Here is a 12,305-nt window from a genome sequence, read left to right on the forward strand (position 1 = left end):
CCTATATATCCTTTTTATACCACATCCATCCATAGCTTGCATGTAAAAGGAGCTTTGGAATGAATACCATATGCGCACAAACAGCCTCCCTTCCAGAACCGACGCAGGCAGCTCGACTCAGTATAAGTCAATTTACAGTATTATATAAATACTTGGTACAGAACTGTAAAGTACTGATGATCAATTTAGCTTCAAAAGGATTTCACCAGATGTAGGAAAGAGTCTCACTTGACGACTGCCTATGTTTTCTGTAAGCTCTGCACAGTCCCCTGTCTTTCTTCTATCTTCCGCACGTCTTTACAATAACTTAGCACTATTTCAGATGCTTATACTATGTACTATGCGAAAAGAAAAATCGATATTAAAATCTCATTCGTATAAAAATTATGTTTCCACTCTTAAGCACTCGCTATCACTCCCCACTCCCCAATAGGCCTAGACCGCTCATTTAGTAGTGTGCGTTCCAGACACTACTGCCTCGTGTTGCTTAACGTCGCGATTTACTGCGCAGTCACACCTGACAGCTTAGATGATAGTTATATACAAGTACACGTATTAACTCTGCTATATCGGCTATTGTCATATACCCATCACACACCATGAGCACAGATAAGGCCAACGGAATGTTGCGGAAATACAAGATTGTGTTTCTCGGAGACCAAGGCGTGGGTAAGACCTCGCTTATCACCAGATTCATGTACGACACATTTGAGGACCAATACGCCGCCACGATTGGAATCGACTTCTTGTCCAAGACGATGTATTTGGACGACAAAACGGTCCGGTTGCAGTTGTGGGATACCGCGGGCCAGGAGCGATTCAGATCGTTGATCCCGTCTTACATCCGCGACTCGCACGTCGCCGTGATCGTGTACGACATCACGTCCCAGAAGTCGTTTGAGATGGTGGAGAAGTGGATCGATGACGTTAAGGTCGAGAGAGGTGAGGATGTAATTATCGTTATTGTCGGGAACAAGTCCGACTTGATTGACAAGAGACAGGTATCACAGGAAGACGGGGAGAAGCGCGCCAAATTGATGGGTGCCTCTGTGTTTATCGAAACCAGTACCAAGGCCGGCCACAACGTCAAACCATTGTTCAAGAAGATTGCACAGGCCCTACCAGACTTTGAGAGTGCCAACAAGAAGGAGGAGGAGGCGGAGAACATTGACATTTCTGCCGACGTCCCCGTCGATGCCGCATCGTGTCAGTGTTGATCTCCCCAGCATTTGTATACTACTGTCATTTATCTTATGTCACCTAATACGACTTAGAGAACTTTTGCGATGTAGGGGGAGGATGGCTCTCCAAAAACTGAGGCCACGATTTGAGAGACCGATAATGCGTGGAATTTTCGGAGAGGACTTTGACGAATGTTAACTCAAACTGTAAATTGAGCCTTTAACTATGCTAAAGACGTTAGAAATGTATCGTATAGCCAGCTAGCACACCTTTTCGGTAAAGTAGCGAGGATATCTAACTCTATGATCGTCTTCCTGTTTCACCCTTTGGCCATGGCTGTTCCTTTATTAGATAATTCTGCCAGTCTTATGAGCTACGCCTTATACAGGGATCGGAGAGGGGATATCATTCTCATTCTACGTATCACCAAGCTATCACCTTTGTATTAAAAGCCATAGTTACACATGGATTTTATATTCCTTCCAGATATTAATATGTCGACTCTTAGTCACTAGCGCGCGGTAACTCTAGCTTCGCGTTGAGCTCGCTTAACTGGTTCATTAAGCCGTCCAAGTTGGAGCGCATAGTGTCAATATCACGTGAGAGCTGGCGAGCCTGCTCCTGAGCAGTCGGTGGGGCCAGATCTATCTCAGTACCGCTGGCATCTGTCAACTCCGACTCCCTTTCACTGGAGAAATCACCGTGTATTTTGATAAGCGAGGCCGGCTCCACAGCCACGCTCTGACGCTGTATCGACAACTGTGCAGTTTCGGTGGGTGTGAGATGAAGGTTGTACGTCATTGGGGCAGTCTGGGTCAACGGAATGATGGCCCAGTCCCGAGGGATGACGGCCGACTGAAGAGGGAGTGTGATGGAGTGCGGGTTGGTGTCAGAATTGAAGGTTTCATGACTGGATCCAGCACCCAGGAGGATCTGAGGGGTGAGCACCGGCGGAGTCTCAAAGTGTTGAGGTGCAACAGCCTCTTCGGCGTTGCCTGGCTCATCTCTCTGTTCAGGAGCCGCTGGCTCATCTCTCTCCTGGGGAACCGCTGGAGCGCCTGTCCTCTTAACCGGCTGCCTGCACATCGGACACACCTGTGACCGCTCCATCCAGCCCTTCAAGCAGCCCATGTGGATGATGTGCCCACAAGGCAACACCTTCGGAACATTACGGGTACCTCGTTGGATCCCCTCAGTCGTCATATCCTCACGGCAGATAATACACAAGTTGTCATCGGCCAACTGCTCCATCGTGGCGTCAGGCAACATCCCATCCAACTCGCTAGCCGTGCGGAGGTAGGCCAAGAAGTCCTTGCACTGCGTGATAAACGTCTTGACAGAATGAAACATGTCCATCCCCAAGTGTATAGGCATGCGGGAGGGCCCATAGAAGATGTAGCAGAGCAACGCGTTAATCACGAGCTTGAAGAACGAGTGGATGATACCGATAACCTTTACGTAGACCGATCTCAGTTCCCACACCTCCTCGTCAGGATGCTTGTCAAGATACACAATCTCGATCAAGTTGCATACCGATTTCAAGGTGAGCTCAGACATGGTCAAGAAGAGGAGAAACACCTGGAATCCGAACACCACGCAAATATCCGGCGAGTGTTGGAACGAGTAGTTGAGGAGGAACATGGAGATCTGCCAATCGCTCACCATCAACACGAGGGCGGCAAGCGCGACTCTGGTCTTCAACACGTCGCCGAGCGCAGTGGCGCGCTGAAAGAGAAAGTCAATGCGGTCGTCCACGATCCAGTGGAACACGACCAAAAAGAGGTGCAAAAGTGACAATCCGCACAAAAGCATCATGTGCTCGTGTCTGAACATTGCTAAGGCGACAAGCGAGGAGATGATAGTCAGCCAGGCGCGCTCTGCGACGTGTTCACGCTCGAGCAAGCGCAACTCGCCAAAGAAAAACTTTTGCGTCACAATCGCTAGCGAGAGCCCACACACAAGGAGCCAATTACCAATGACAATTGGCGTCAGACCCTCAGAGAGGGCTATGCAGGCGGAGAAAAACGTGGGGTGCGCCGAAAAGGTGAAGAGCACCTTTCCCACGACCAAGGCCGTGGAAACGCCAGAGTACGCGAAGAAGTGACGGTTTGTTAAAATGTCCATATTTGACAGATGGTCAGTTCGCAGAAGGAGGATGGGGCTGGCTGGTCTGAAAGAGGCAGCTTTAAAGGGGTAGATCAAATGGCAAGAGATCAGACAGGCAGAACCACGGGTGCAAGGCTAACTGATTGCCACTATAGAGATTGATGTTTGCTGGGCTAAGTACCAAGCCTTTGCATGTATAGAATATCTGTCCCGGATATTCGTATATCAGGATATGACGTTGTGGAGAATGGGATAACGTGTCAATTTGTTTGTTGTCCGGTGTGATAAGCACCTAGCTTCTGCTAGTCCAAGTGACGTACGTAGCAAAATCTACAAGTCCATCGGATCTGTGCAGGAGTCACACGCTGGTGGAGTTTGGCCATCACAAGACTCACAACGAACTGGGTTTATTTACCGGGGATCTAAACAAGCAATTAGCTTACAGTTCCAGTCAAACCTCATCAAACCCTAAGCTCAAAATATGAGTGGACTCGCCTTGAAGTTTACGGCATTGCTTGTCAGGACGGTGGCAAAACCGGTGGCTGTACGTACGATTCTTCCACTTTTTAACCAGACCGGTCTAACATAATTCCTAGAATGTCATGAAACAACAGGCCAAGGAACATGAATTCTTCAGAACAACTTGCATTAAAATCGCTCAGAGATTACACAAAACAGACGTCCAGCTTCGAATGAATTTGTTGGGGGATAAGAACGTCAAGGTCAGACCGTTGAACGACACCAGGGCTATCGAAAACGGAGCCAATTTCATTTCCGAAACCTTCATTTTGTGAGTACTTCTTGTGCTTTCGTTGAGTTATACTAACCCCATGTAGCTCTGTCGCTGGTGGATTGATCCTCTTTGAGGCAATGCGCTCGCGCAATAAGGAGGCAGGCAGACGCGAGGCCGTGGCAGACGATATTGCCACACTACAGGACGAAATTGAGTACATCAAGAAGAAGTTGGTGGAGTATAACGTCAAGCTTGACGATTACAGACCGCCCCAGGGCATGAGGCCGGCCGTGTTGAGATTGGATGAACACGGGAACAACGACCACAGGAAGTACGACGAAGAAAAGTTGGCAGAGATGCTGAAGGGGAAGAGGGGCCCGGCCGAGTCCGAGTTTCTAGAGAAGGTGGTATTGAAGAGTGCTCCCCAGCAAAGCGGTGCGTCAGAGTCATTGGTTACAGAAGCAAAATAGTCAGAATTTTATATCCCATCAAGCGGGACCTTATACATAGATAGCCATAAATGGCAGTAGAATGCATTTCAGAACCATGTAGAGTGTGCGAGATATAGGCTTGACGGGATGTGAGGTGTAGGAGAGGGTCCCTTGATGGTTCCTCACATAATCCATGGATTTATTATCACTCGAAATAAACCAATGTGGTTCAGTTTATTATGTAGGACCTAAAAGCCATTTATTCTTTTACTTTTAAATCACCCCCCTCAGCCCAGGTTCCGCAACCTATGGAATCTGTCAGGTAGCCACTCACTGGCGACCATATTGGGTCAATACTTCCTTCCCAATAAGGCAATCATAACTGTTACCCGGCTCACGGTCACGCGGTAGCGGCGAAATCTAAATCTGGGAAATCCCCCGAAACAAACCGGAACCCGCGATTCGATCCACGAAAAACAAAATCAAAACAACAATTCTCGGGTCAAAACAAAACAAACCAAGCAAGACAAACACATCGCCTACCATCAGTCATTATCCCCCAAGCAATTACAATTCTAATTGCCATTTTTTTAGAGTAGCTTAGCGCATTCACATAAACACGCACTCAAAACACGACATGTCAGGCAAGGTTCACGGCGGCAAAGGTGGTAAGGGCAAGAGTGGCCCAAAGGACAGCAACGGTTTCAAGTCGCAATCGCACAGTGCCCGTGCCGGGTTGCAGTTCCCTGTCGGGAGAATCAAGCGTTTCTTGAGAAAGAACTCGCAGCACAAGATTAGAGTGGCGGGTAAGGCTGCCATCTATCTTACTGCGGTGCTCGAATACTTGACCGCCGAAGTCTTGGAGTTGGCTGGTAACGCCGCCAAGGACTTGAAGGTCAAGAGAATCACCCCAAGACACTTGCAGTTGGCAATCAGAGGTGACGAGGAATTGGACACCTTGATCAAGGCCACCATCGCCTATGGTGGTGTCTTGCCGCACATCAACAAGGCTTTGTTGTTGAAGGTGGAAAAGCTCAAGACGAAGAAGTAGGCAATGTGCTGACCCTTTCAGCGGATTTCAGTTCCTGTATTGTATATGTATATTATTGCCAGGCACCTCTCCTATACCGTGCTGCTTGAGACGCTTGCTGTATGTCTTGATTTTATGTTTTTGTTTTCTTTCCACCTCAGGGGTGGCGTATAATTCATGTATTTGTTATATATCAAAAAAAAAAAAGTGGTGTAGAAATATATCTGCGCCTTTCGTTCGCAAAATTGACGATGGCTCCTCCAGCCTCACTAAAGCCCATTGCTAATTTTGCAGTCTACGCGTTTTTTCAGTTTCCTTAATTAACGTATATACAATCATTTGACGAAGGAAACAACCTCAGCCGGCATGCCGGACGGGTAAAAAAAGAGCGCAGTCAAAACGAAAATATTGGTTCTTCAACGGCTTAGAACCCGCCCATACCTGGCATACCACCCATTGGAGGCATGGCTGGACCAGCGCTGGCTGGCTCAGGAGCATCGACGATGGCACACTCGGTGGTTGCCAACAAAGAGGCAACACCGGAGGCATCGACCAAACCGTTTCTAACAACCTTGAATGGATCGATGATACCAGCAGCAATCATGTCTGTGTACTCACCCTTGGCAGAGTTGTAACCCATGTTGAAGTCTGCACCATACTGGTCCATGAGCTTACCGACAACAACGGCACCCTCACCACCAGCGTTTTCGACAATCTTGCGGGCTGGCTTGGTGATGGCGGATCTGATGATGTCGACACCCAACTTCTGGTCAAAGTTCTCGGTAGCAACAGAATCCAAAGCAAGAGAGGCCTTGATCAAGGCGGTACCACCACCTGGCAAGATACCCTCCTGGACGGCGGCCCTAGTGGCGTTCAAGGCATCGTCGTAACGGTCCTTCTTTTCGCCAACCTCCACCTCAGAGGCACCACCGACACGGATGACGGCAACACCACCGGAGAGCTTGGCCAATCTCTCCTGCAACTTTTCCTTTTCGTATTCAGAGGTGACGAGGTCTTCGACGGAGGCCCTGATCTGGTCACAACGGGCGACAATGTTCTCCTTGGAGCCTTCACCGTTCAAGATGACGGTGTCTTCCTTGGTGATGGTGATGGAGCCACAGGAACCCAAAAGTTCAACGGTAGCATTTTCTGGCTTGATATCCAACTCCTCGGTGAAGACAGTACCACCGGAAAGGATGGCGACATCACCCAAGATGTTCTTTCTGTTGTCACCAAACCCTGGGGCCTTGACGGCACAGACCTGGACCTGGCCTCTCAACTTGTTCAAGATGCAGGCAGCTAAGGCTTCACCGTCGATATCCTCAGCAACAATCAACAATGGACGTCTCAACTTGTTGGAGATTTCCAAGGATGGGAGAATGTCCTGGATGGAGGAGATCTTCTTCTCGGATAACATAATCAACGGGTTTTCAAACTCAACCTTGCCGGACTTGGTGTCGGTGATGAAGTATGGGGAGATGAAACCTCTGTCGAATCTCATACCCTCGGTGACCTCCAATTCGTCTTCCAAGGTCTTACCTTCTCTGACGGTGATGACACCCTCCTTACCGACCTTTTCCATAGCAGACGCCAACAAGGCACCGATGTGGGTGTCACCGTTGGCAGAAATGGTGGCAACCTGAGCGATTTCTTCGGTGGTGGTGATCAACTTCTTGTTCTTTTCCAAGAAAGCAACCACAGCTTCCACGGCGGCTTGGGAGCCTCTTCTCAAGTCCATCGGGTTGCAACCGGCAGCAACGTTCTTAACAGATTCAGTAAAGATGGATCTACCTAAAACAGTGGCAGAGGTGGTACCGTCACCGGCAGACTCGTTGGTCTTGGAGGCAACCTCCTGCAAGAGCTTGGCACCAAGGTTCTCGAACTTGTCCTTGAGGACAATGGACTTGGCAACGGTAACACCATCCTTGGTGATCTTTGGGGCACCGAATGGCTGTTCAATCAACACGTTACGGCCTTTAGGACCCAAGGTAACGGAGACAGCATCGGCCAAGGTTTCCACACCGCGCAAAAGGGCGGCACGACCCTCGACACCGAACTTCAACTCTTTGTGAGCGTAAGAACGGGTCAAGGCAACAGCGGTCTTCTTAACAGTAGGGCGAGATAATCTCAACATTATGCGTAGTAATAACTGGGGAAAGAAGCAAAAGCGGAAACTCGCAACTGCGAAACCTTCTGAAATAGGCCGGCGGCTAGTGGGTGAAAAATTCCGGGACTCTCGTCGAAGCCTGTGGAACGTTTGCGGCCGAAGGTTGGAGTCACGTGAATGGGTGGCGCACTATGCAGGAAAGATTAGATGATACAGTTCCATCTGTCCGTGGCTAAGGGCTGCTAACGATGTTTCTCATGTACCGGAGCAGCGTACTCCACAAACCAAGCAATGGAGTTTTATTATTTCTTAACTTTCAAGTTTGATTACTTACAAACCGAGGGCATCTCGGTGGTTTATATTTTTAGATATTTTGGGAGGGCTCGTGTACCATTTCTGGTATGTGGCATGGTGGGCTAGCCGCGAATTCGACCCTACATCTGTGGATTGATCCCCCCAGAACAGCGTTCTCCTACCTCACAATTGAGGATGACAGTTGGGTGTGACAAAGAGTAAATTCTACGAAGAATAATACTGCTGCACCGCTGTGAAGAACGAACTAGCAGGATAAAGGTGAATGATAATCAGCACACGTATCCTTGATGGCCAATATACGTAAGGATCCATTCGGATAGAAAAAACGCACCGGAAATCACCTCGTGTCGATCCAGGCATGTGGTGGAGAAATCAGACCAGTTTGGTATGCTTGGTGCCAGGTAAGGCAGCTTCGTATAAGGGTAGTGACCAATGCAGCGCTACTGGGTGTACCTACAGAACTGGTCACCAGGCATTATGGCAGGTGCAGTCGAATAAATCCACAAGTTGTCTGAGATAGTTCCGGTGCATCTCATATTTTGGTAGACAGACGTTTTAAATATTAAAGCGAGGAAACAGTGATGTAACTGGGTATACGCAAGTTAGTATAATGCCCAAGTTCGTACTCATTGTTATGAGCTTGCTCATGAAGCTAACTCCACATGATTCTTCGACTTTGAACGTATACAGCCCGTCCAGCATCTGTATGCAGGGTGTACGCTGGTGCTGGCTACACACGGTAACTCCTCTGCCTATCTTCCGTAAGCCCCAATTTAAAGAAAGAACATCCATCGTCTATCCATCTAAACTTTTCATTCACTTAGAAACAAGAGTATGACAAACTTGAGCAAGTCGAAGGATTTAAGCGGAATCGACAATACTCATATCATCCTATCTCCCCCGTCAATAAGTTGTGCTCCAGCCTCGGTGCCGGATACGTACACGTAAATTTCACCGTTGCCAACACCAACCACTACCGCCAACTAGTACTGGTTTCTCTCTTGTATCGATCCGACCCCCACTCAATGCCGTCAAACAGCTTAGATCTCTTACTTGAGACATTATCCGAGGATATGAGTCCCGAGATGGCGTCGCTCCTCGCGGACCCTGCGGTGCATGCAGACTGTGTGGTCTACCTCGACACCTTATTTAGTAGTCTGAGCGATCTCCTCCTTTCTTCGCTCCCGCCATCAATGTCAGACACGGGAACTACTCAGGAGACACACAAAACGATAGTCGAAGAAATCGCGGAGCTTTCGTCGAAGCAGCGCTCGCTAGAGGCCAGGTTGAAGGAGTGCACCGTGTCGAAGTCGCTGGCAATCGTGGAATCATCGGTGAACCTTTTCACGTTCTATGAGGGTTTCCAAACGAAGTTTGACAACAAAATGGGCACTCTCCAAACCGAGATAAAGGCAGTAAAGTCGCAGAAGTGGAAGCAGCCGGTGCCAGAGTCTAAGCTCATGAATGTGGATTCCACAATCAACATCCTCAACAACCTTCCGTTGCTCACAGATCTTCTTGAACTACCATCCCTTATCAAGATCTGTATCAAACAGGGAAACTACCTGGAAGCTTTGGAAATCAACCTCTTCATCAAGCGGCTCCTTATCCGCTTCTCGTCTTCCGAGGCCCGAAACAGCCATATCAGTATTTTGCACAAGATCCAGCGCCAGGTTGCGCTTGAGTTGAACGAGATGATGCTAGGGTTGCTCAATCTCTTGAGCAACGACTTGAAGCAGTCGTCGTTGGTCAAAACAATGGGTATTCTTGCGAAGCTCCAACCGTTCCTGAACTCTGCCACCCACAACGAGCTCAAGGTGATATATTTCAACGCTAGGATCAACTTTATCATGAAGGAGTTCTCGTACTTACAACCACTTCTTAAGACCAAAACCATCCAGAACTTGGAAAAGTACTTGAAGCGGTCGATTGAAATTGTCAGAGAGTACGGATACTCCACCATTGCCACGTACCAAGGTATATTCCCCAACTCTGACGACTCTGTCTACGTCCACAACTTTCTACAGACTGTGTTGACCGCTTTACTCCATATCCTTGTCGCCGAATTGCCCGTGATGCTTGTCGCCAGCCCTGCCCCAGGACATAGCTCCGGATCCACCACTGATGCGAAGACGTTGAAGGATGGCTTGTTGTTACAGTTGTACTACTGTTTGTTATCCCTTTCGCGAGTCGGTGGGCAATCTTTTCAGTTCATGTTTGTCAACGGCCTTGTAGACAGGGAGATAATGGAGGAAGAAGAGTGGGCTGCCGTCGAGGAGAAGGTGAACAAGAACCGGGTTTTTAAGTAGCTAAGGATACCGATGAATGATAGTATGGGTAGTCTTGAGCACATGGGATTCGAGGAGTTTACCAATGGGTGGGAAGAAGTCTTCAGATCAAGGACGAACGTCAGAGGCAGCTGAACAATTTTTACAGTAGAGCTTATGGCGACTAAGTTCTACTGGCAAAATGATTAACGTTGGGTAAATATAGTTTGTATTCAGAGGTTGACAGATGTCCTAGTGCAAGTGTATCATCTCTGCACTTTCCCCACTATTTGCGTAGAAAATTCACCTAGATACTAGAAACCCTTTTCTACTCCAATTGATATGGTTAGATCCAAAAAAAAGGAGGCACTCTCAATGCTGATTGTTTATGTCAATGGGGCCTGAATTCAGAAGAGGAGCCGGTAGCAATAGAAACATAAGCGTATAATATGAATAAAATCTTTCAGGAGAGAAGAAATCTAACCTTAACGTTGGTTTAATACCATTTTAAACGTGTTTATCGATATAAGTTCCGTATATGGATATAACTTCAAAGGGTAGCATTACGGATATCTAGCCACGTTTGGAGTACCTAGACTTCTGATATCGTAAGGAGTTTCGGTATATTGAGTATACGTTCGTAAGACCAGCTTTGAACCAAAAAAAAAAGACAATATATCTAACACCAGAACTTGTATACCCTGTAGTAGAATGGCTTCAGAGCGAGCTCTAGTCTCTCTTCTGCCAACTCTTGCTTCACCTTGTCCAAATCCAAGTCTCTTCTCCCAGAGTCAATATCAATCTGTGGGAGTTTTACGTACATAATCCAGTTCTTCAGGTAAATTTTGTGACCGACATACATTGCAATCACAATCGGGAAGGCCAAGTAGTTCTTGAAGAAGACGGCCGGATCAGGATTATCGTGCAATGGAAAGAGCGCAATCCAGAACTGTGCAATCATAATCAAGATGTTCATGATGAAGCCCCACCAGGAGCCGTAAACAGTCGCCTGGGAGGTAAAGGCCAACTCGCTGGTGTCTCTTCCATAGAAAGTCAAAGCCTGTCTGAATCTGATATGACAGAGACAGATAGAACCCCAGGTAAAGCACGATGACAAACCAACAAGCGCCATCAACCACGCAAAAACCTCACCCTGCTTGTCAGAAGCGGAGACAAAGCACAACAACCCAAACAACGCTGACATGGCAATTCCTGCCAATGGGCGGCCCTTTCTGTCAATATAGGCAAGGAAGTGTGGCAATAATCCTTGGGCTGCGAGGGAAGCTAAGGTACGAGAACAGCCGTAAACGGCAGAGTTACCAACAGAAAGCACCGCAATAAGAATAACCACGTTCATCACTGAAGGCAACCCCTTGATTCCACCGTTGTTAATGGCAATCACAAACGGAGAGGCCGAGGCATCCACAGAGGAAGTACCAATTAAGCGATCGTCGTCATATCTGACCAAGAGACCCACAAGTGTCAACGAAACGATATAGAACAAGGTGATTCTCCAGAAAACCTGTTTTGTCGCCTTAGGCAAAGACTTTCTTGGATTTTCGGATTCTGCAGCAGCCAACCCAACCATCTCAGTCCCGGTAAAGGCGAACGCAGCAGTAACAAAGACGGAACAGACACCCTTGAAGCCATTGGCGAAAGCACCTGGATCCCGCCAGAAAGTGCCCCCGATGTAGCCACCCTGGGGCCCACCACCACAGTTTAAAATAATCCCGAGGAAAATGAAACCGATGACAGCAATCACCTTGATAATAGAGAAGACGAATTCGGCTTCACCGTAGCCTTTTACGCCAAACATGTTAATTGCGAGAATTAATACGTAGAAGATGGAAACCCATGCAGCATTATTGACGTCCGACTTCCAGTAACTGACCGTGATCGATGCCGCTACAAGCTCCAAGGGTAAAATAACTAAAAGAAATGTTAGTATTCCAATAAAGTAGAGGATGGTGATTTTACTTACTAAGCCAGTTCAACGCGTAGAGCGAACCCATGGCAAACCCCCAGGAAGGGTCCAAAAATCTTGTCGAGTATGCAGCAAAAGCACCCGAGACTGGGAATGTGACGGCCAACTCCCCCAAGGCATGAACCGTACAGTAGATCATCGTCCCGACGA

At 47.9% G+C, this 12,305-nt stretch overlaps 7 protein-coding genes across 7 annotated transcripts in view; 4 read left to right on the forward strand and 3 right to left on the reverse strand.

Moving 5' to 3' along the window:
- Positions 1–607: 607 nt before the first annotated feature.
- On the forward strand, positions 608–1,547 carry BABINDRAFT_159577 (Rab family GTPase). Its single transcript, XM_019127752.1, has one exon. The coding sequence runs from the start codon at positions 624–626 to the stop codon at positions 1,215–1,217; it is 594 nt and encodes a 197-aa protein (XP_018988452.1). The 5' UTR covers positions 608–623; the 3' UTR covers positions 1,218–1,547.
- Positions 1,548–1,686: 139 nt separating this feature from the next.
- On the reverse strand, positions 1,687–3,306 carry BABINDRAFT_164830 (E3 ubiquitin-protein ligase; the record flags this gene model as incomplete). The annotated part of the gene is made up of 1 exon (XM_019130285.1): positions 1,687–3,306. One exon carries the CDS (start codon positions 3,304–3,306, stop codon positions 1,687–1,689), a length of 1,620 nt encoding a protein of 539 aa, XP_018988453.1.
- Positions 3,307–3,769: 463 nt separating this feature from the next.
- On the forward strand, positions 3,770–4,491 carry BABINDRAFT_164831 (uncharacterized protein; the record flags this gene model as incomplete). The annotated part of the gene is made up of 3 exons (XM_019130286.1): positions 3,770–3,832; positions 3,885–4,078; positions 4,125–4,491. The coding sequence occupies 3 exons, from the start codon at positions 3,770–3,772 to the stop codon at positions 4,489–4,491; spliced, it is 624 nt and encodes a 207-aa protein (XP_018988454.1).
- A 449-nt stretch (positions 4,492–4,940) lies between these two features.
- HTA3 (histone H2AZ) lies at positions 4,941–5,656 on the forward strand. The gene has a single exon (XM_019127753.1). The coding sequence runs from the start codon at positions 5,090–5,092 to the stop codon at positions 5,501–5,503; it is 414 nt and encodes a 137-aa protein (XP_018988455.1). The 5' UTR covers positions 4,941–5,089; the 3' UTR covers positions 5,504–5,656.
- Positions 5,657–5,906: 250 nt separating this feature from the next.
- On the reverse strand, positions 5,907–7,616 carry HSP60 (chaperone ATPase; the record flags this gene model as incomplete). The annotated part of the gene is made up of 1 exon (XM_019132336.1): positions 5,907–7,616. One exon carries the CDS (start codon positions 7,614–7,616, stop codon positions 5,907–5,909), a length of 1,710 nt encoding a protein of 569 aa, XP_018988456.1.
- A 1,099-nt stretch (positions 7,617–8,715) lies between these two features.
- On the forward strand, positions 8,716–10,378 carry BABINDRAFT_81227 (Golgi transport complex subunit). The gene has a single exon (XM_019132737.1). The coding sequence runs from the start codon at positions 8,930–8,932 to the stop codon at positions 10,211–10,213; it is 1,284 nt and encodes a 427-aa protein (XP_018988457.1). The 5' UTR covers positions 8,716–8,929; the 3' UTR covers positions 10,214–10,378.
- A 472-nt stretch (positions 10,379–10,850) lies between these two features.
- BABINDRAFT_31195 (amino acid permease) overlaps positions 10,851–12,305 on the reverse strand; it is a gene marked incomplete at both ends in the record, with an annotated part of 5,557 nt that continues 4,102 nt past the window's right edge. The window contains 2 exons of the mRNA XM_019131528.1: positions 10,851–12,100; positions 12,153–12,261. Of these exons, the coding sequence (XP_018988458.1) occupies positions 10,851–12,100; positions 12,153–12,261 (1,359 nt within the window). The remainder of the gene's footprint in view (positions 12,101–12,152; positions 12,262–12,305) is intronic.

This window comes from Babjeviella inositovora (genome assembly GCF_001661335.1).
Source record: "Babjeviella inositovora NRRL Y-12698 unplaced genomic scaffold BABINscaffold_1, whole genome shotgun sequence".
NCBI classification, from domain to species: Eukaryota; Fungi; Ascomycota; class Pichiomycetes; order Serinales; genus Babjeviella; species Babjeviella inositovora.